This window comes from Prionailurus bengalensis, chromosome A1 (assembly GCF_016509475.1).
Source record: "Prionailurus bengalensis isolate Pbe53 chromosome A1, Fcat_Pben_1.1_paternal_pri, whole genome shotgun sequence".
NCBI classification, from domain to species: Eukaryota; Metazoa; Chordata; class Mammalia; order Carnivora; family Felidae; genus Prionailurus; species Prionailurus bengalensis.
This window is the reverse complement of record NC_057343.1, coordinates 124803223-124826985: the sequence shown is the minus strand read 5'-3', so window position 1 is coordinate 124826985 and position 23763 is coordinate 124803223. Positions and strand designations below refer to the sequence as shown.

The following is a 23763-nucleotide window of genomic DNA, read 5'->3' as shown; positions in this document are numbered from 1 at the left end:
CTGTTTCTGATTCTGTGTCTCCCTCTCTCTCTGCCCCTCCCCCGTTCATGCTCTGTCTCTCTCTGTCCCAAAAATAAATAAACGTTGAAAAAAAAAAAAATTAAAAAAAAAAAAAAGACTTATTAAAAAAAAAAAAAAAAAAGAATGTTCCATTATATTCCCTTCCTATTCTATACCCTATACCTCAGTCTAACTGATCAGAACATATTAAAAAGGTCTAAAATGGAGACATAAGGTGCCCAATTCAAGACCTATAAAGGTAGTTTATGAGGATAAAATGATGTAAACGGATACTACATCTCATCAAACAATCCCATTTACAATTGCACCAAAAAGAATGAAATACCTAGGAACAAACTTAATCAAGGAGGTGAAAGACCTGTACTTTGAAAATTAAAAAACACTGATGAAAGAAACTCAAGAAGACACAAACTAATGGAGAAATACTCCATGCTCATAGACTGGAAGGCTTACAACCACTAAACCGTCTATACTACCCAGAGCAATCTACGGATTCAATGCCCTGTCAAAACACCAATAGCTCTTTTCATGGAACTAAAACAAATAATACTGAAATTTGTGTGGAATAACGAAAGATCCTGAAAAACCCAAGCAATCTTGAGAAAGAAGGACAAAACTGAAGGTATCACAATCGCATATTTCAAGATATACTACAAGCTGTAATAATCAAAACAGGATTGTACTGGCACAAAAACAGAGACATAGGTCAATGGAATGGGACAGAGAGCCCAGAAATAAACCCACACTTACATGATCAATTCATCTATAACACAGCAGGCAAGAATACACAATGGGGAAAAGATACTTTTGATTTTATTCAAAGGTGTCAATGGAAGGTTTCACACAATTAGATCACAACTATTACCTGGCTGGCATCAACTGTAAAATGCATCCTGATACTAAAAAGTAAGAACATGTACATCCTGCAATAGATGAAAATAGTTTAAAATCTTTAGAAGTGATTTTCCATTTGAGGAGTACAGCTTCTAGCCAAAAAAACCTGTATGACATTTCAGGACCAGCCACAGGCAATTACACAGGATTTACCTGGCAGGCCTCACAGGAGAAAGCTGTCCTCCCCACATCCAGTTTGGGGTACAACCAGTACACTGTAATCTCTGAAAGCTGTTGCAATAAAGGACTCTGGCCCAGGTGACTCCATTTGCAGGTCTCCCTATATGGGAAAACTGTAAGGCAAACTCCTTCATTCTGACTGAATACTTTTTCACTCCTAGCCCTTCTTCCTCCTTCCTCCAACAGTCCATAAATCTGCAGAAGGCTTTTGTTTGTGGCTCACTCAACACCACCCAATATCCATGCTGATGCATCTGATCCTCACTCTGTAGGCCATTCCATAGGGAGAAGTGGAGCTGGGAAGTCTTTTCTCTGGTTTAGACTCCTATTTATTTAACTGCAATAAGTGACTAAAAGCTTGACTGTCACTTTCATTTTGGCTGGTTTAATTCACTACTCCAATACCTGGCAGCTCAGCTGAGTTTCTGCCATCAGTCAAGTACAGCAGAATGCAGTCAGGCAATCTCAACACAAAGCATGGCCATAGTCAGAGGTTCTTAAGAAGCTCATCAGCCACGATTTCAGGATTGTTCTCTTTTTCTGTGTATTCAAGTAAATATTGAGCAACTGCCGCTTATGAGAACACTGACTTGGCTGTGCTAGACATGACAAAACTTATCCAATGGAAACAATTCACAGCACTGTAGATATGTATTAAGATGATAAAAATATTTTATTTTCATGAGAAAGGACTTGAAGGAAAGAAGGAAGCAACTCAACTATGGTAATCAAGGAAGGCTTTGTGAAAGGAAACCATCTTCAGAACACTGAACTAGTACAATTTGGGTAATTAGTGGACAAAACATATGCCTAATAGAGTATAATATTCCCACTATCAAAGAATATAAAAAGTCCTTTTCTAACACTGAGGAACATTTTCCAGGTTAGGGTTTTGTGGGATTTGGGTTTTGTTTTTGTGGTTTTTTGTTTTGTTTTGTTTTGTTTTTTGGTAAATTAGAAGTGCATGCCTCTATAACAACAACCTATTTTCCTCTGCAGAGTAACATGGAATGGGATGTAGGATTATTTTCCATACTTTCAACCTTAATTGTTTCGACTACATTTTCCTTTGGTTTATATTCCCCAAATCCTAACTAGTGGGTTATAGAAAGGGCACTTGAGTATTTTCCCTCATAACTGTTTACCTGTGACAAGTAATAGGCCATTTGGCCAGTTAATAGCCATTGGGCTGGAGAGAGGCATCCTCCAAAAAGTGTAACCATTCTGGTCTAAATAGTTGCACTCTGAAAGCTAATTTAAGGAGCAATTAAGTTTTGAAAAAGAAGCCTGGCTTCGCTCCAGCTGTTCAATTCATTTATTTATTATGCCTCACTTTCTAACTCCACTAACATTAAAATAGGTTGATAATATCTTCAAACCACAAATATTTAAGTACTCTTCAATGCCAGGGAGAAGTTCATGCTTTCCTAGAGCTTTCAGTTCAAACTGAGTCTATACTCTAGAGCTAAACTGTTGACCAAGAAGCCAGTAGCCACATGTGGCTATTGAGTACTTAAAACATGGCTAGTACAACTGAAAAACTGAATTCTTAATCTAATTAAAATTAAAATCTGAGAATTGTCTCACCTACTGGAAACTTTTCTAAGTATGTTTGGAACAACTTGGGTATCTATAGTACATATGTGAATCCTAATACATTAAGTCTATTTTACAAAGACTAAATAATTTCCAATGAAAACCACATCTAAAATGAGTTGTGGGGGTATCTGGGTGGCTCAGTTGGTTAAGCATCCAACTTCGGCTCAGGTCATGATCTAACGGCTCATGAGTTTGAGCCCCGCATCAGGCTCTGTGTTGACACCTCAGAGCCAGGACCCCGCTTCGGATTCTGGATCTCCCTCTCTCTCTGCCCTTCTCCCACTTGCACTCTATCTCACTCTCTCAAAAATAAATAAACATTAAAAAAAAATTTAATGAGATATGAGGTAATTATAATATGGTGTAGTGGATTTCAAAGATTTAGTACAAAGAAAATTTATAATATCTAATTCTTATAAAGATTAAATGTTGAAATGATATTTGGGATATACTGATTACATATATGGCTCACGTTATATTTCTAAAGTACAGGACTGCTGTAGAGCAATACTTTGCCCATAAAAGCTTAAACATGGAACAACTTAAGAAACTCTACTGCATACACGCATTTTCTTTCTGTTCCCTTCTTTCTTCCCTTGTTTTCTTCTCCCTACTCCTTCTAACAATGATGTGCACTGGACTCTTAAGAGCTAGAAAGACTGCTGACCCAGGGCTTAGGTGATTCAAGGCAATCTATGTCTTACTGGTTTAGAACTCAATAAAAGAAGAACAGGGCAATGACTCAGCAACTCCAACATATTAGGAACATCTTAGAAACTTAAGGGAAAGTGTCAAAGAGCTTTCCATTTCCGCAAGGACAGTATCAGGAGTCATTTTCTATTAAGTCTCAAAAAAATGGTTTAAGGGGTTTTTAAAGTTTTAAAATCACAAAGTCCTGAAATATTACTAAAAGACAAAGTAATTACCTTATTCTAAATTACATTTATTTTATAAATATGACATATTAAATAAATAAAATGGAAAAGAGCTTTCAACAAAGTATTTTAACCATCACATAATGGATTCATTAAGTTATCATTATCTGTACTTCTAATGGTCATTCTCCAACTCCTACAGCACTGTGAGGGTACACAAAAAGAATGAGAAATGCCTTATTTATAAGTTTACATAGATTCATTGGCATTTGAAGGCTATCAAGAAGTGAGTTTTTGTCCTGACTCAGTTTAATACAGAAATCAGTTGACTATTCCTGAGAACATATCATTTCATCAGTATTGGCAGAGACTGCTGGCTGATTCCCAGCTTCCTGGGCACACAGAAGAAGACTACTTTTCCGAGCTCCCTTACAGTTACATTCAATTAAGTTCTCAACAGTAGAATGTGAAAAGAGATGTATATGCCATTTCCTTGCCTGACCCATCAAAATCTTCCATATGTCCTTGTCCTCCTTCCTCTGCCTCCACTCTCTTCCGTTCTCTAGCTTGATGAAGAGAAGCATAAAGACCTTGTAAGCCATGTATCAAAGATTGCAGATCTACATGATGGAAGAATCCTGGAATTCTAAGTAAATAGTTGAGAGGCAACCTACCTACTGGGAATACGCTCCTTAGACAGTCAAGGTGGGCAAAAAAAAGTAAATCTATCCTAAGTCACTGAAGTTTTAGGGGTTAGCAATAGGTAGGGTCACCCTAATAGATATAGTCAGTGACCCAAAGGACTGTTATTTAGCCTAAGGACAAAACACTTCCACATATCTTGCTGTCACTATTGAGCAAGATAGCACCCCATCTCTCTTAATTCCATTTTTTCTCCACTCTCTTATACCACTCATGGTATATGGTTTGCAAAACCTGACTAGGTAGAAATGTAAACAAGTGTAGAGACACAAATATACCCAAGAGGCATATGAAAAGGCACTCAACATCACTAAACACCAGGTAAATATGAATTAAAACCACATTAATAGCTAGAAATAGTAATACTGGCAATACTAAGTGATAGTGAGGATGTTGAGCAAATGAAAAAGTCTTAAAATGCTGGTGGCCACATTAAATAGTACAACCACTTTAGAAAACTCTTTGGCTGTTTCTAATAAAGTTAAACACATACCTACTTTATGACCCAGCAATTCCACCCCTAGGAGAATTGAGTGCTTATGTACCAAAAGACTTGCACAATATTCATAGGCACTTTATTCATAAAAAATCGTGAACAACTGAAATGCCCATCAACAAGAAACTGGAAAAACAATTTGTAATGTATTCATATGACAGAATAAAAAAATGAACAAACTAGTGATACACAAACCAACATGGATAAATTTCCCAGGTTTTACGTTGGACAAAAAGCCAGACACAAAACAGGGCAAGCTCTATGATTCCATTTATATCAAATTCAAGAACAGGCAAATCTATGGTAACAAAAATCAGAATACTTATAACCTCTGGGCAGCAATTCAACTGGAAAGGGGCAAGAAGGTCATAGAAGTCATAGATATCTTGATTTGGGTGATGTTTAGAAATATATGCAGTAAAAATTGAAGCCATATACTTAAGATTTGTGTCTCTGATTATATGTAAATTTTGTTTCAAGTTCAAAAATTAAAAAAGTTAACTTGTTTCAGAGCACACAATTATTAGTAAGTTGTTGAGCTGGGTTTGAACTTAGGTCAGTTTGAGTCTTTTCACTACAGTAGGGTTCATTTTCCTACCAAATTATATACACAGATGAGAAAACTACAAGGTCTCTTTAGAACTTTGTTTAAATAGGCAATCAGCATCACTCTATGTATTTTATATCTAATACCCACACTATGATAAACTGTACTTGTTTTGGTACTACATTCTATATCAAATGGTGGTATTAACTTTGTGACACTATATCAACAATACTTCTGTTTTCAGAATTGAAAAAAAATTACTGGAACCAAACTTTCTACAAACACAGATGACTGGTAACCCAGTAATATAATTCAGAAAAACAACAAACATTTTAAGATGAAACTGTCAGAACCTGCATTACATTTACCTGGCAAGAACACATTGGCTCATTACCACGTGTGAATTATCATGAATAAATCTTCAGTGGTGGAACATCTAAAGGACGATGAAAAAATGAAAAGATGAAGTATAAAGATGCCAGAACAGTCAATTAACAAGCATCACTCATGCCCATGTAATATTTATAAAGAGATTCAACCACTATAGCTGCAGATGTGATCTGACTTGTTTCTCAACTATACATTTAACACTGATAAAGCAGCTAGTGCAATACTAGAATAAGACTTGAACATCAAAATACAACTATACCAACATTTAGCTATGATACTCTGCATTCTTACACAGTCTTCAGACTGCCTCTGTTAAAAAAAACACTTGTAATACATGCATTGTGTGACTTCTTCATTGATTAGAGATGAACATGGAAAAAAACCCAGTTATTGTCTTATTTTTATATATAAGCAAACCAAGGCCTAAAGCAGATCACTGATAGCACTAGGCACCACATGTCAACAAATAAAGCCAATGTTAAGGTTACTCCAACTAGTTATTTATTTTGAAGCATCATGCCTACCTTGCTATATAAAAGCTTCTCCTCCAACACATGTAAGCTGTTAAATAAAGTGTTTGGATTTCTGTTGAAAATGTTTTAATCCCCTACATTGTAACCCCCCTTCCAAAACGAAGACAAAAATCAAATTAAAATGGACATATCCAAGACTTTGGGATAATTAATAAGCTCATATATTCAGGAGAAGAAAAGGTGGTTTTTGTCCCTGGAATAGTGAAAAAGAATCCCACAAACACATTAGACTCCAGCTGCAGAACACACTAAGTGATGGAGACAAAAAATCCTTTTACGAATTCTCACACTCAAAATCCCCCACAGAAAAGTAAATTCCAATACCCCACTTTGATGATTTGAAAATTATTCCCTAAATTACAGCAAAACAATCAATCATTTAAAGGATTAAGGAATTTACCTGAATCTCCAGCCCCCAAACTTGAGGCCACATCATTTGCTCACTTCTATTTCAGCGTCTGTACTGTCCTCTCTTGACATGAATTCCTCATGGCACTACCGTATATTCTCTAGAGTAGGAGTCTTAAATCTGCTGTTCTGAACCCTTTGGGTGGGGGGTATAAGTGGACTTGAGAGAGGCTGGTAAGAGCCCTGAGATTTAATGTACAATTGGGCTCTGTAGATGTGATCCAGAAAGTTTAGGAATGCTAAAGGGAAAGTCCAAGGACAGCCTACAGTGCCATCCCACCTCCAGTGCACCCGTCGCCCATGCAGGCACCCTTCCGCTGCGGTTCAGCCCCCTGGGTCCCTTCAGGCCAGCCTCCTACTCCACCCGAAGGCTCCCTTTGCCCCACGCCCTCGCTAGCTGTCATTTCTGGGCCTCGGAATGAGCTCTGCCAGGTCCTGGAGAGCGGAAGAACCACAGGTTGGGGCCGCACCTGGGAGCCGCCTCCAGAAGCCCGGACGCAGGCGGAAACTGCTTCGCAGCACCAGCAGCTTCACAGTAGCCACCGCCGCCTGCGTGCCCAGGCTCGGCTCTCTCCTGGTTGGATGCTGAGAGCTCCTTTCCTCAGGATCTCAGGGCACAATGCTGGGCTAATATTTACAAAAGATGTATTAGGCACGCAGTTAGGCAAGGGGTGCGAAAGGGCAGGGAGCGGCGCGGGGCGTGGGGAGGGAGCAGGAGGGGATCATGCCGATAGAAAGCAAGAGCAACGTCTGCCCACCACAGATAGCAGCCGCATGCTGGCGAGCTACTGAAAAAGGGCTCTCAGAACTTAAAGACTAGATAGGTACCCTATCTTCAACACATTTAAAAATCTGTGAAGAGCACACAAACCAGCCAAAATGAAATGCTGCCTTCTCCCAAATTAATCGGATAAATAAAGCCGTTAACTATGCAAACTGGGTAAGTGTAAAGTTATGGGCAGGGTTGGAAGAGTAAACGTCCCACCAAGGCATCTGCTCTATATAGAAAAGTTATCAATGCTGAAAAACGTAAATCAGAAAAGCCATAGCTACTCCACTTCAAGAACAGAGGGACAGATGAAGTAGGTAAGTTTACCCTAACTGTAATCAGGACCACTCTTCACCTTTATTTGCTACTGCATCACCATTATTCCCAAACTTTCACATTATGCTTCATATTCCGCATTTTGAGCTTCCTACTTTGGTTTAGGCCAGAGCCTTTGGCTCATTAAAAATGCACAAGCCTCTAGGAAAGAAAATCTAAGCTTTATTGTTCACATCCCAACCTATGCCTTCTCTAGAGAACAGGCTGTGATTGTAGAATTAAAGAGACACAAGGACTCCTGGGTGGCTCAGTCGGTTGGGCACCAAATTCAGCTCAGGTCATGATCTCACGGCTTCTAAGTTAGAGCCCTGCATTGTGCCCTGTTCTGACAGCTCAGAGCCTGGAGCCTGCTTCGGATTTGTGACTCTGCCCCTCCCCCATTCATCCATTCATTCGTTCTCTCTCTCAAGAATAAAACATGTAAAAAAAATTTAGAGAGACAGAAGAGCACTTAACCTGTAGGCCCTGCTGGGAAAGGTAGACATTGCTGTATCTGAGTAAAGCTAGCATTCAATAAACATACAACTTACAAACTGATCAAGGCTTAAGATTTCTGATGCCAAGCAGCAGAACAACTGGTGAATGTAAAAAAAAAAAAAAAAAAAAAAAAAAAAAAAAGGAAAAAAAAAAGATTTTCAGGTTAAATTCCTAAGTGAAGCAGAAAATTCACTATTAAGCAACATTTCAAAAAACAGAAGAGGGGTGCCTGGCTGGCTCAGTTGGAAGAGCACTGTAACTCTTGATCTCAGGGTTGTGGGTTTGAACCCATTCTGGGTGTACAGATTAAATAAATAAAAACTTGGGGCGCCTGGGTGGTTCAGTCGGTAAGCGTCCGACTTCAGCTCAGGTCATGATCTCACGGTTCGTGAGTTCAAGCCCCGCGTCGGGCTCTGTGCTGACGGCTCAGAGCCTGGAGCCTGTTTCAGATTCTGTGCCTCCCTCTCTCTCTCTGAACCTCCCCTGTTCATGTTCTGTCTCTGTCTCAAAAATAAATAAATGTTAAAAAAAAATTAAAAAAATAAATAAAAACTTAAAAAATAAGAAAAACAGAGGAAAGTAAGATTGCCCTTGGAAATAAGAAATTGCTTTTAAAAATCAGAGGGTTAAAAAATAGTAAAAATTCTACCAGAACATAACAATCCAAAAGACAAAAAACATGAGAGATAGGATATAGACAGAAGAAAGAAAACTTAGGAAAAATTATGAGACAATGTACAAAACACTTTCAGGTCCAGAAAAGAATGATCTGCTAAACACACCAACTACTAGCCAGAATTAAAAAGCCCACTCAAAAAATTTAGAAATATCAGTATCTTTTGGAGGCAATACAGTAACCCAGAAAGGTAATGATATGGTGAAAACAACATGTTTCTTCGCCCAGAAAGAAAAAAAAGACAAACAGAAGGGTAAAATTGCTCAAAGGTAAAACTGCTCAAAGAGACTACGATTCAAGTTTAAAGCAAATTAGTATGTGGAATGGTTTTGATCAATTTTCATTTGACCCTGAGATTTAGAATTCTTCCTGGAAACACAACAGAGATCATAAAATTGAAAAAATAAATTTAAAAAAAGGAAATCAAACTGTGTTAATTGGTCCATTCAGCAAACAATATTTTCCTCTGCTTTTCTTATTTTTTAAGTTTTTATTTATGTAAACCCTGCCTGTTGATTTCCAATTTTAGAACCAACCTATAAATATAAAAGAGAAACTTTATGGTTATTAGAATAGAGTGGAAATGTTAACTCTGGAAATGTTAATGTACAGTTTGAAGTTGATACACTGTAAAAGCCCTAACAGAGAGAAGAGAAAGGGTGATTTTACCATCACCTCACAAAGTATACTTATAACTATATTAAAATTACCCAAGAAGTAAGACTGAGGTCAGTTAAATCTTTACCCATTATACAGAAAGCCAAGAGAAATCTCAGCTTGGTGAGATAAAAATAAAACCTAAGATACCAACTACCAGAAATGGTGAAACCATTGAACATGGGAGGTGGAATAGCAATTTGAAAGAAAGAGGCAGAATACTTCTTCCTATTATAAACTCTTCAATAGCATTTTATTTTCTAATCATACCTGTACCTGTTACTTTGATGTATTTTAAAGAAATCATTCAAATGTATACCTAGAAATGCAGAAAGTAATTGAACATGGGGACATTAACAGTGGGTTTGTAATGATACTGTAACTGGTACAATTTTATTTCCTTTTTTATACTGATTCAGTAATGCTATTATGGTAATTTGACAAATCATGCAAATTCAAAAATATTTTTAAAGCAATCAGGCCAGGTATGACCAAAAGCTCTTTCAAGAAACAGAAAAAAGGGGCGCCTGGGTGGCTCAATCGGTTGGGTGTCCAGATTCAGCCCAGGTCATGATCTCACAGTATGTGGGTTCCAGTCCTGCATCAGGCTCTGTGATCCTGGAGCCTGCTTCAGATTCTGTGTCTCCCTCTCTCTCTCTGCCCCTCCCCTGCTTGCACACACTCTCTCTCTCAGAAATAAATAAAACATTTAAAAAAGAAACAAACAAAAAAGACAAATGGCCTGTAAATACCCTTTGTAAACAAAACAAACTGGAGGAGAAAATTAAGACACACAGGTACTATGAGTAATGACACCAATGCTTTCCTTAATTTAACCTTTCCCAGAAATGAGATTACACAGTACATGTTAAATATTTCCCATATTTTCATTACTTGAACTTCCCTTGAGTTGTCTATCTGTTCTTTGTGCATTCCTCTAATGGTATTCCTACATATCCACATTATCATGAACTACTCACTGATAATCCATTGTAGTCACTGTAATCATTGTAATCATTGTAGTCGTATTTTTCTTTGTTGTTTACTCGTTCAATAAGCAACTCATCCTTTTGTGCACAAATCCTTTGGGATTTCTGACTTCTGAGTTTTAACTCAACTCTCATCCCCAATTCAAAGCTTTCATACTTAACTGTATTTTTTGTAGTAAATGTAAAAGTAAATTACTTTTAGTAATGCACATGGAACTGATATTGAATATGGCATGGGGTAGGTATCTAATCCTAAAAACATGTGTTAAACAGACCTTCTCTTTTCATGTGTGATGCCTTAATTATAAACCAAATTCATGTAACAAGATATATGTTGAGGACATGTTGCTTTGGATATTTTAAGTTAATGATAACAAACATTTGTAATGGTTAATTTTTTGTCTCCCTAATTCTTACTTGTTTCATGTCTTAATGTTTTGGTTCATTTACTTAATGATTAAGAACTACTTACATTCTAGACATATTTAAGATATATATTAGTAAATGAAAAAAAGATTCTTTCCCTCATTATTAAAATATCAAAAAATTAATTGTGGCAAAAGTGAACAGTATTGTTTTTTGTTGATATAGTTTGATTTCAAATAATGATTTTCACTATTACATTTGTGTATGAATGTATATCATACAATAATATTTAATTTATGTAATACCTTGTTCACTTCATTGATTTTACAAGGCTCAAAATTTCAAAATACAGGAGAACTATGATACGCAGCAAAGAAAAATTTTAAATGCTGTTAGAAAACTAAGGGGGAAAAGTGTTTCATCCTTTATTTTCAAGGAAAGTCTGTATAGAATAAAAACAAACATTTGTTATGTCATTGTGTACAGAGTTCACATTGCATTTAACAATTTTCATCACATATGTGATGACTAAAGTCAAAATCACCTTAAAAGGCTTATGTCTTTCACTGTCTGTTACATGAAAATCATGTTACCATATTTCAGTGACACACTATTGCTTTAAAGGCTCCTTTTTAAGCAAAAAAAGGAGACTCAGTTTCTAAACAAAAGTTTGTCATAAATCCTACTGCTTGTTTTAGGATCAATAAATACCACACTAAGACTATGTATTTAGACATGAAACATGTTTAAAACCCCTGAAGAATACACTAGAAATAAGCAAGACATTCAGAATGCTTTAATCTTTCCAGTTAACACCATTTATATCAGTAACTGCAATGTTGTTAATTTTTAGTATTTCACATAACTAATCAGCAGGAATTTTAAGGGTAGGAATAAGAACCGAGGGACAGAAGATACTAGAGCGTCAGGTTTTGCACTTCTGTTAAACTCAAAAATCAAAACTATTTTCTTCTCTGCATCAAAACTGTACCACAAACTTGAAGGATGTTTTAGCTTTAATCCCATGACTCATCGTCTACTGGATTGGGAGCTTGTGAAGAAGAAAACCCTGCTGTGTTCAAAGTATTCTTGCCCTGGTAATTCTTTAAAAAGAAAGAAAGAAAGAAAGAAAGATTTAATTTTATGATATCTCTCAAATTACATTCCCAGACTCAGAGAAGGTACTCAAGCTTCCCACCATGTTTTTCCCAAAAATATAAAAGACTGGATTCTCACTAAATTTAATCCATTTGATAAAGGCCCATATGAGCCTGGGTAGTCTAAATTACACAAAATATTTCAAGAAAATCTTTCTTTAATCAGTAGTTTTGGCAGATGGAAAAACTGAAACCTCTATACCTTAATAAATAAGCATAAATATTTAATGGTTAGTGCATTCACTGTTGCTGTATAAAAGTGGTGCTGCCTATAAACAGACACATCAAAAAGGACATGCAACTCACTATCTCTAGTATTCTGTCTTACTTAATACTGTCAGAACTCTAAAAATAAGGAATTCTTACAGGAAATTCAGAAGAATCCAAAGGAGAACTGTAAATGCCAGCAAATTTGAGAAAGGAGGGATGTTTGAGCGTGAATTGAAAGGTTATATTATTCCTCACTTTTAAGACCAAAAATACATACATACATAAAACTTTAAGAAATATTAAACTTTTAAGTATAAAAAATGACAAGATAATTATTAAACGTTATTGTTACTTCACAATATTAACTACAACATTCACAAAGAGTAACTGGAAGCCAAGTTCTAAATTTTTCCCTCAACTAACCTTTCTTGTATCAACTGATGCAAATACATTTCCTCTTGCACTACCACTGAAGCCAGGAACATATGTACTAAAGGCAATTTCTTCCAACCATGCAGGAACATCCTGTTGAGCCTAAAAAAAGAAATTATTAACTTCATATTCAATATGCATCTAGTCTCAAAGATTATAGCAGTTTACTTTTCCTCAATATACATAGATATACAAGGTCTACTTTCAATGACAGAATAATATCCATTCAGTTTTAAACATTTAAAACTTACATCTGACAGTACTTTCACTAAAGGCTGTGCCAAATGGTTATCTGATTCAGGATCAAAAAAGGAAATAGCTCTGCCAGTATTTCCACAACGACCAGTACGTCCAATTCGATGAACATATTCATCAATGGTAGAAGGAAGATCAAAATTGATAACATGTTGAACATTTTCAATATCGAGCCCCCTGGCAGCTACTGAAGTAGCAACAAGAACTGGGCACTTTCCACAGCGAAAATCTCCCAGAGCTTGCTCTCTCTCTCTCTGTTCTCGGTCACTAGAAATCAAAGAAAGCATGTGTCAGGACAGCTCTTAAAAAATTATTACAGTGGGGGTGTCTAGGTGTCTGAGTCGGTTAAGTGTTTGACTCTGGATTTCTGCTCAGGTCATGATCTCACGGTTCATGATTTTGAGCCCCACATCAGGCTTTGCACTGACAGTACAGAGCCTGCTTGGGATTCTCTCTCCCTTCCTCTCTCCCTGGCCCTTTCCTGCTCACATGTGCTCTCTCTCTCTAAAATTAATAAACATTAAAAAAATTACTACAGTGAACCATTCAAGTTCAACATGTTTTCAGTAACAGTAAAAATAGCAGCAATCAACATTGCTATCTACTTCTTACATACCAGGTATTATACTAATTTTTTTCAAGCCATCATTTTATTTAATTCTCACAGTAATACTTTGAGGGTGGAACAATTATCCTCATTTGCACATGAAGTAAGGTAACAAAGGTAGTACAGAGTGCTACAACACAAATTTAGGTCAGACAAACAAACATCAGGGTATCTGAGCGGCTCAGTCAGTTAAGCATCTGACTTCAGCTCAGGTCATGATCTCACATTTCTTGAGTTTGAGCTCCACATTGGACTCTCTGCTGTCAATGTGGAGCCTGCTTTGGATCCTCTGTCCTCCTCCCTCTCTGTCCCTCCCCCACTTGTGCGCTCTCTCTCTCTCAAAAAATAAACTTTAAAAAAAAATTTTAACAAGTGTGAAAAACATTAAATCTCACCCATTAATCTTGTACTTGTCTTGACAATACACAACTATTTGATTAGAATGTTTTCTCAAAAAAATTGTTTAAGTATAATCTCAGAATTCTGTATATTCATTAGTATTTCAGATCCATGAGTAAAGTGTCAATGAAGTTGTGCTCATATGACATTTTTATGCACTTCAATAAAAAATTTCAACCAAGAGAAAGATTGGATTCAGCAGAAGAGAAAAACTTATTGAGTTCTCTTGACAAGTTACCACTCCTCATGATGAGGAGTCCAAGACAAACCTTTAACTCACCTATCCCCACCTCTTAGTTCTTATAAAAACTTAAAATGACTAACAGTTTAGATCTTGAGAATTCTGAATCTTAGGATTATGTCATGTCAGTTACATGCACTGCTATTTCTTAGCAAATGACAAATACAAGTGTCACCTCCCTACTATGAAATCGTATTAATCTACTCACCCATGAATACTTGTTGTTGATATTTTTTCTTGACAAAGGAAAGTAGCAATAAAATCTGCTTTTTTCTTAGTCTCAACAAAAACCATAGTTCTTTCATCACCTACAAGACAATGAAACAGTGATAAACACAGAAACTATAAAATTAGGAAAAGGAAAAAAAAGCCAGGAGGTATTAGTAGGAAATAGTCTCATCCATCACTGTATTCCCAAGACCAAGACCAGGCCTGGTAGGTAACAGCAGCCCAAATATTTCCTGAATGAATGAATGTCAAAGATAAAGTATCAGAACTGTTTCCTACTTTAGGGACTAAAAAAATGAGCTTGACCTTTGCCCTCCCAGGCCAACACCAAAAAGCTGACTAAGGGCAAGATAAATGGTATCTACCTGCCAACTCTTAGCAGTTCCAAATTCATCTCAGCACCTTCATTTCCCACTCATTAAATTAATGCCTTTGCTCCTTACCTCCCGAGATAATCCAATCTTGCATTCTGCCTTGATTGCCCAAACTATTTATAAGGCATCCAACCCAAAGCTGACAAATTCTGCAACATTCTGTGTTTCAACATTCTCTGTTAATTCAAACCCTTTTAGTTCCAAGGTATTATTTATCAAAAAAACTAAGTGACTTTATCCTAGGATTTTATGAGTCAAAAATATTTACCAGTTAGCTTAAAGAATTTAATTGGTAGAACTTCAAGCATGAGCCAGAGATTTTTTCACACAAGGAATCTCCCTATGTTGGAGAGGAAAGAAGGTAATTTATAGCCTTAATGGAAAGAAGACTGTATTACTGTTCATAATTCCTCTCCCTCATTTCCCTATTAGTTGGCTTCATTTATTCAACAAATATTTAGTGCCTAAGAGATGCCAGTCACTATTCCAGGTGTTGGAAATACTGCAAAGAAAACAAAGCCCTTGCTCTCATTGTGGAGATGCAAATAATAAGTATTATGCAATAAGCCCTAAAATGGAAAAAAAAAAAAAACCCACAAGGATAAATAGAGTCCCAAGAGGGCTACTTTAGATGTACCCTTTCTAATTAGATGACATCTAAGTAGAACTAAGAATAAAATAATAAACTACTGAGATACTTGGGGAAGAACATCAAGGCACAGGGAAGGACAAATATAAAGGAAAGGCTAAGAGACATGGGAGTTATGTGCTAACACACACACACACACACACAGGGGCCCTCATGTGACCCCTACATTTTGGGTAGAGGGAACAGCAAGTAACAAGGCCATGATGGAGAAACATGCTTGGCACGTGTGAGTAACAGCAATGAGGAGTCTGGCTGGAGTCGGGTGAGCAAGAGACAGCAAAACATGAAGACAGAGAAGTAATGGCAGCTGTGTCACACAGAGTCGTGAAGGCCATTGAAAAAAAACTTCTTCATTTTGAGAAGGGAAGCCACTACGTTTTGAACAAAGAAGTGACAAGATCTGGTCTTTGTTTTAACTAAGGACTTAATGGATTCTGAATAAATTCTGCTGTTAGATCCAAAACGATTTTGCTAACAGAAATGATATATGCAGTTAAATAAAGAAATGAAGGAGGACTCCCAAGACTGTGTCTGAGTAACTGGAAAAACAGAACTAACATTAACTGAAATAGGAGATCTATAAGAAAAAAAAGGCTCAGAGGTGGTGCTTCATTAACTCTCAGACCTGTGAACAATCAAGCAGAAAAATCAAAGGGCAAGTGATTCCTACAGGAATAAATCAGTTAAATCTTTGAGATATAGTCATTTTCATATTATTAGAATAGTGATTTTTTATCAATTATTTTTCCACAGTTTTGGAAGTCATCCAATAAGATGCCCAAAGCCAAAACTGATACAACTGATAGTATCAAGTACTTAATACTCTTGAGCAACTTAAGCCCTGATCTCTTTTCTTGGTTTTCAGTATGAATCCCAGTGGCGATAAGAATTTAACTCTGACTTTCTCTAGAATTCTTCCTCTCTAATGATTTTGTATTTGTTCTAGTTCAGACAATAGGTCATACTACCACTGGTGATAGCAATAATTGCAAATTTAGCTTTATGATCAGACCATTCAGTGATCTCTATAAACAGATGAATTATAAATCTCTATTCTGTTGAGTGAAAAGTGATGGAGTATCCATTTTGTTAGTCCATTGTGAGCTAAATAAAAATCAACTAAGAATCTAAAAATAATTCTAATAGATTCTACTATTCTCCTAATAGAATAGTAGCTAGATTGCAATTCTCTGTATTTCTGGGGTCATTCTTAACCCCAGAAAGTTAAGCGGTAGAACTGTGGCTTAAAGCAGAACTAAAGCACTTTATGTGTAATTCAGAAAGGATTTTTTTATTATATGTAATAATTATATTAATACCTTGTGGAGAATATTAAAAAATTAAATTACAACAGCTCTTAAAGCCTCTTTAAAAAGCCTCACACCTGTAGGAATGGCTAAAATCAAAACCAAAAGAAACAACAGGTATTGGTAAAGATGTGGAGAAAAAGGAACCTTCTTCCACCATTGGTGGGAATGCAAACTCGTGCAGCCACTGTGAAAAACAGTATGGAGTATGGAGGTTGCTCAAAAAATTAAAAATAGGACTACCCTACAATCCATTAATTGTACTACTAGGTATTTACCCACAAATTACAGAAATGCTAATTCAAAAGGATACATGTACCCCTATGCTTACTGCAGCATTATTTACAATATCCAAACTATGGAAGCAGCTCAAGTGTCCATTGATAATGGATAAAGAAGATGTGGTATATACATACCATGGAATACTATTCATCCATAAAAAAGAAATTTTGCCATTTGCAATGACATGGAAGGAGCTAATGAGTATAATGCTAAGCCGAATAAGACAGAGAAAGACTAATACTATGTGATCTCACTCATATGTGGAATTTAAGAAACAAAACAAACAAGCTAAGGGGGAAAAAAAAGAGAAAAAAAAATCAAGGAGGACTCTTAACTACAGAGAACAGAATGATGGTTACCAGAGGGGAAGTAGGTGGGGAATGAATGGGTGAAATAGGTGACTGGGATTAAAGAATACACGTACTATTATGGAAAGAAAAAAGTAAATAAATAAATAAGGGAGGATAAAGGAACACAAAGGGAGATAAGGTATCTACACTTCACTCAAACTGACACAATACAGACAACAGTACTGACACACTGTAATTATTTATGTGCAGTGTAATGCCTTGAGAGCAACCACTAACAAAGGTATGCTAAGATATACTTAAAAACTCAAAAAACTAGGAAAATCAAAACTGAATTCTAAAAAACATTCAAGGAAGACAACAACAGAGAAATGAGAAACAGAAGGAACAAAAAGAAGACAGAAATGGTTAAATAATAGACTCTTAAATATAGAGAACAAACAGAGCTACTGGAAGGGTTGTGGGCTGGGGGATGGACCAAATGGGTAAGGGACATTAAGGAAGACACTTGCTGGGATGAGCATTGGGTGTTATATGTAGGGGATGAATCACTGGATTCTACTTCTGAAATTATTGCTCTATATGCTAAGTAACTTGGACAAAAATTTAAAAATAACTAAAAATAAGAAATAAAAAAGAAAAGAAGAAGAAGAATAGGCAAATGTCATGGACGAATCTGAACTTAGTCCTTTTCAGAGTCTTGTAAAATCAAACCTAACTTCTTCATGTTTACTGGCACACATAAAAATAAATGTTCTATGGCACAAACATTAAAAAAATGAAATGATTAAGCCCTAACCTCTAATAATTGCAATGAACCTAAATGGTATAAATTTAACAATTAAAAGGAATAAAATTGACAGAAGGGCTAAGAACCAAAAATACAAGTATATCCATACCATGGAATACTCCTCAGCAATACAAAGAAATCAACCACTGACACAACAACTTGATGATCTTAAGGGCACTACAGCGAAAGGAAAAAACTATTTCAAAGGTCACATATACATGATTCCATTTACATAGGATTTTTTAAATTATAATATTATAAAGATGGAAAACAGATTAGTGGTTGTGAGGACATAGGGATAGGCAGTGAGGGTAGGAGTGGTGGGTATGCTATAAAAACAGCACAAGGGATATCTTTGTGGTGAGGTAGTAGCTCTGGATCTTGATGTTGGTGGTAATTACACAAATACACCCAGGTAGCAAAATGGCAGAGAACTATACATATACACTGTACCAGTATATGTACAGTTTCTGCAAAAGTGATGGTAAATCTGAATAACTACCCAGACTATCTAGAATACAACTCAGAACAAGTAGAAAATATGAAAATGAGGTTACAAAATATGGAGGACAGAACAAGAAGATCTAATATTATCTAATTACTGTTGCAGAAGGAGAAAATAGGAAGAGGGGAGAAGCAAAACTAGAAAAAAAAATTATAAAAGTCTATTAAAGCATCTTTTAAAAAGTGTCTTATAGGTCTATCAAATTAATTCTGATTTGGTTTACTGAGTTATATAAAACAGAAAAATAATTTATAGAAGCAAACATTCCTAAAATTCCCAGAGAATAACAAAACTGAATTTCTAAAACTGAACTATTTTTGAAAAAAAATCTTCCTACAGGAATTAAATCTGAAACATTTAAGATTACAAGTACACATAAGTGAAATCTTTGATAAACTCAAGACTAATAACTTCAGTTTGAAAATCTTTTTAAACTTCAGTTTAAAACATCTTTTCTCTGATTTATCAGTTTAATAATACAAACACCTTATTTTAGTTGGGTTTTCCTTAGCCTATGTAGGTTAGCCACTCAAATAAGCTAATATTCTCCATAATGTTTAAGAGCATAACAACATAGGGGCTCAGTCGATTAAGGTCCAGCTTTGACTCAGGTTATGATCTCATGGTTTGTGGGTTCTAGCCCCACATCAGGTTCTGTGCTGACAGATCTAAGCATGAAGCCTACTTCAAATTGTCTCCCTTTCTCTCTGTCCCCACATTCTTACACTATTTCAAAAATTAAAAAAAAAAATTTTTAAAGACTTAAAAGTATAAAAACAAACTTGTGTTCAGTAAATTGATTCATTATTCAACAGTATTTATATTTTGCATAATGTCATCCTGAAAATAATATCCAACATCTTCAGCTTTAGGTAACTTAAACGAGTAGATTATATTGAGTAAATTAGTGATCACTAGAATTCTCACATATTAATTACTAAACCTAAGTTCATGTTCTTTTGCTTATTTTTCATATGCAATATCTTTGAGGCATGTTAATAAACATGTTCATTTTTGCCACTTAAAAATTTGCAGCACTTTCATACTTTAACAAAGTGTGCCGTAAAAAAGTAGTATATGTAGTTCATGAGGGGCACCTGGGTGGCTCTGTCAGTTAAGCATCCGACTTTGGCCCAGGTCATGATCTCACTGTTGGTGAGTCCGAGCCCTGCGTCAAGCTCTGTGCTGACAGCTCAGAGCCTGGAGCCTGTTGAGGATTCTGTGTCTCCCTCTCTCTCTGCCCCTCCTCTGCTTGCGCATGCTCGCTCGCACTGCCTGTCAAAAATAAACACTAAAAAAAAAAAGTGAAAAAAAAGTTCATGAGCTCTGGTAGTCAGCTACAACACTTATGTCTGACATTCCTGCCTCCAGTTTCCTCTATGAAACAGAAGTTACTATGGTTAAAAGTTATAATTAACATAAGTTAAGTGAGACTATAGGAGGAGTAATAAAAACAGAGATAGAAACTGTATGTGCTTCTGTTTTGAAGGAAAAAAAAAAAGAGTAGTTTTTCCCTACTGTAGTAGCTCTCAAAATTTTGGTCTGTGGCCCCATTAAATTCTTAAATTCTTATATTATTGACAATCCCAAACACTTTCAGTTATTAAATTTACCATATTAAAACTTAAAACCAAGAAAAAATTGAAATACTTATTGGCATGTATATTATGTTAAAATAAATAATTCTCAGTATAATAATGAAAACTGTTTTACCTCAGAGATCCTACGAGAAGGTCTTAGGGGACCCAGGGAACACTCATTTTGTCCTAAACTGAAGTGTCAGTTTACTCCAGAAAATAACTTACAGCTATTTTCAGTAATTACAGTATTAAAGTTTATTCTTTCTTTTCCTTAATCAGCTTATATAGCAGAGACTGTGCTGACTTTATTATGTTTTTTGGTTATTTAAAGGGAAAAAAAAGCAGCAAAAGTACTATATTTATGAAAGAGCTATGGTTCTTAACAATCATGTTACCTTCTATATTTATTTTGAAAGGTTTTATTGTCATTTAATTAAACTGGCAACCAAGTACTGTTTCTCAGCCACCAATGATCCTACACTAATCCAATGTTCAACTCTCCTCTGACAAGTCTTGATTCTGCCTTTCTAAAAATGAACCATAAATTAAGAAAAAAAAAATCCATCTAAACTATCATTGTGATTTCTCAGAAAACACTAGGAAAAGCACAAAAGTTTGTTATCTCACCTTAAAAAATAAAAGAGAGGCTAAAAATAATTAGGCTTGTTTGATGTGTTACTATTTTTAAGAGTTGAATGGCAACAGTTTTCTTTTTTTTTTTTTTTTTAATTTTTTTTTCAACGTTTATTTATTTTTGGGACAGAGAGAGACAGAGCATGAACGGGGGAGGGGCAGAGAGAGAGGGAGACACAGAATCGGAAACAGGCTCCAGGCTCTGAGCCATCAGCCCAGAGCCTGACGCGGGGCCATCAGCCCAGAGCCTGACGCGGGGCTCGAACTCACGGACCGCGAGATCGTGACCTGGCTGAAGTCGGACGCTTAACCAACTGCGCCACCCAGGCGCCCCAAATGGCAACAGTTTTCAAGTCAGAACAGATATTAAACTTTCTCTAGGTTAAAAAGCATAGGTAAGATGTAGACTTTATGGAAATACTTTCAAAATGTATACCTTCTGGGAAGTCCCTGGAGATGTATAAATGCCCATATGTTTACACCTACAGGAGAAACATTGACTAAAATACTTAGGAAGTAACTCTCTAGAGTTTTTCTATATTGATCAGAGGGCTAGAGGCACAGTGCCTAATACAACAGCATAGTGTTGCCAATCATAATTTCACTTATTATTTAAAATGTTTATATGTAGGGGTGCCTGAGTGGCTCAGTCAGTTGAGGCTCCAGCTCCTGATTTCAGCTCAGGTCTTGATCCCAGGGTCATGGGATTGAGCCCTGCATGGGACTCTGCACTGAGTGTGGATGGAGCCTGCCTAAGAATCTCTCTCTCCCCACTCTGCCCCTCTCCCCTGGCACACATGCTCTTTCTCGAGGGCACTTGTTGGGATGACCATTGCATATTGTATGTAAGCCAGTTGGACAATAAATTATATTTATTAAATAAGTAAATATATATAAAATAATTTTTTAATTAAAAGAAATAGCTCACTTCTTAATTTTAATATAGCACCTTCTAGGCTAGTGGTTCTCAAATGGGATGTACACCAGACTCACATGTGGCATTCTGTATAAATACAGAAAAGCAGATCCTATTTGCACTTAATCTTTTTACCAGATGTTCTTGGTATGAAAAATTAGACCTACCCCATTTTTATAAATCAGATGTAACATTTACATAGTTCTTTGAAAATAGGCTTATCATTATCATTAGAGACATTTCATTAGAGACATCATCATTTAGACATTCATCTAAAATTTCTTAGAAATGACTTTATTACCTTTATTTTGCAATGCCACAGAAACAACCAAATTTCCTTACTACTAGCATTATTCTTATTATAAACCCTCATTAAATCTTTCATTTTCAATAATGATCACTAATAAATTAACCAGGATCATTAAGTCTTTGTTAACTATATAGTTTGTTTTCTCTTGATACTTTCCCAAAGGCTATACTATAAGCCAGATAGCAGAGTTTGTATATTTGTGCCTCTATCAAGCACTTCTAACTACTGATATTAAAAAAAATAGTCTAGGGTAGAAGGTTCTAAGTTGACATTGTTTTAATAACTTTTAGACCCTATCACTGGACAAGCAGAATTTACAGGACTAGTTCAGAAGCAAAAAGAATCATGAAAGTCTAACAGATGCAATGGAACAAGAATTAATTACATGAAAAATCAGGGGAAACTTTAGAAGATAGGAACTCACTTAAGTTGCTATGTATTACAGTTGTAATATGACTCAGAGAGTTTCCCAGACTTAATTTCCTATCTAAGCAAATAATGGAGGCTTTTAAAAGTTCAATGTCAGATTTCTTATGAAAACTTCCAGATAGAAGTTAATTTTGTGATCTTATTATTCAATATCGTTTGGCTCTTGATGTGCAAAACAAACTTAAAGAGGCCTATATTGTTAATAGTCTTGCTGCATCTATGCAAATAAGCCTAACAGAATGAGACCAGCCTTTCTGTGACCAAGAATAATCTCTGAGATTGTTGTGATCATGAGAGGATATAGCTGTCAGGAAAAACTGTGAAAGACTTTGAAATAACCAAGAAAAATTACCATCTAGCACACCCTTCATGGTTATGTGACTTTTACTCTATTTTTTCTGTTATACCTCTATTGCAACTGATAGCAATGCAAATGATCTTTATCAATAAAAATAAAAATGAAGTTGCCCCTCAAATGTAACTGATTACTGCTTTGTGGATATTGACCAGTTTTGCATTTATTTGTAAATTTATTTGGGCTTTCCTAATATCCTACACATACGTGTTCTTTGAATTGCTCAAAGTAGCTATAACATCTTATTAGTTCTCCTAATAATTAATGAGCTCAATAAAATGTTTGATACATGTTCAACTAAAATTAAATTATGAGGGGACCGAGGTGGCTTAGTCGGTTAACCGTCTGTCTCCTGATTTCGGCTCAGGTCATGATCTCATGGTTCATGAGATCAAGCCCTGCACAGGGCTTTGCATTGAAAGTGCTGTCTCTTACTCTCTCTCTCAAAATAAATACACATTTAAAAAATTAAATTATGAAAAAGGCAGCTGGTTATACTACTATAAAATAATTATACCTATACATTTTAAAGGCACAGGGGATAGGCTAGCAGATTTACCTTAAAAAGTAGAAAAAAAATTATATGAACAAATATATGTAAAACTTGAGGATATACTGAATGGATATTCCATGCAGATTGAAAAAAATACATACATACATAAATTATCAAAACAATTAACTCTAAACTGCAGAACATTTAACAGTTTAAATAATACAGAAGTATACAATAGTGCTCATACAGTGACTTCAAAGATTTCTCAAAGGCAAACCAGCACTTCTGAAAACTCTCATTAGAATTATTCTCAAATAATCTTTATTACACAAATTAATACATAAAAAATCTTAAGGTTTTATAAATCTTAACATTTATACTAAAAATG

At 35.8% G+C, this 23763-nt stretch overlaps 2 protein-coding genes across 3 annotated transcripts in view; both read right to left on the bottom strand.

Annotated features, from left to right (window-relative positions):
- Positions 1 to 6670, bottom strand: part of IL31RA (interleukin 31 receptor A) — a 93189-nt gene extending 86519 nt beyond the window's left edge. The window contains exon 1 of the mRNA XM_043573443.1: positions 6638 to 6670. Coding sequence (XP_043429378.1) covers positions 6638 to 6670 — 33 coding nt within the window. The remainder of the gene's footprint in view (positions 1 to 6637) is intronic.
- Positions 6671 to 11689: 5019 nt separating this feature from the next.
- Positions 11690 to 23763, bottom strand: part of DDX4 (DEAD-box helicase 4) — an 88275-nt gene continuing 76201 nt past the window's right edge. For both annotated transcript variants that reach the window (XM_043590552.1, XM_043590560.1), the window contains exons 19-22: positions 14425 to 14524; positions 12966 to 13236; positions 12706 to 12816; positions 11690 to 12018 (exon numbers count right to left, since the gene is read on the bottom strand). In XM_043590552.1, the coding sequence (XP_043446487.1) occupies positions 11932 to 12018; positions 12706 to 12816; positions 12966 to 13236; positions 14425 to 14524 (569 nt within the window). In that variant the 3' untranslated portion in view covers positions 11690 to 11931. The remainder of the gene's footprint in view (positions 12019 to 12705; positions 12817 to 12965; positions 13237 to 14424; positions 14525 to 23763) is intronic.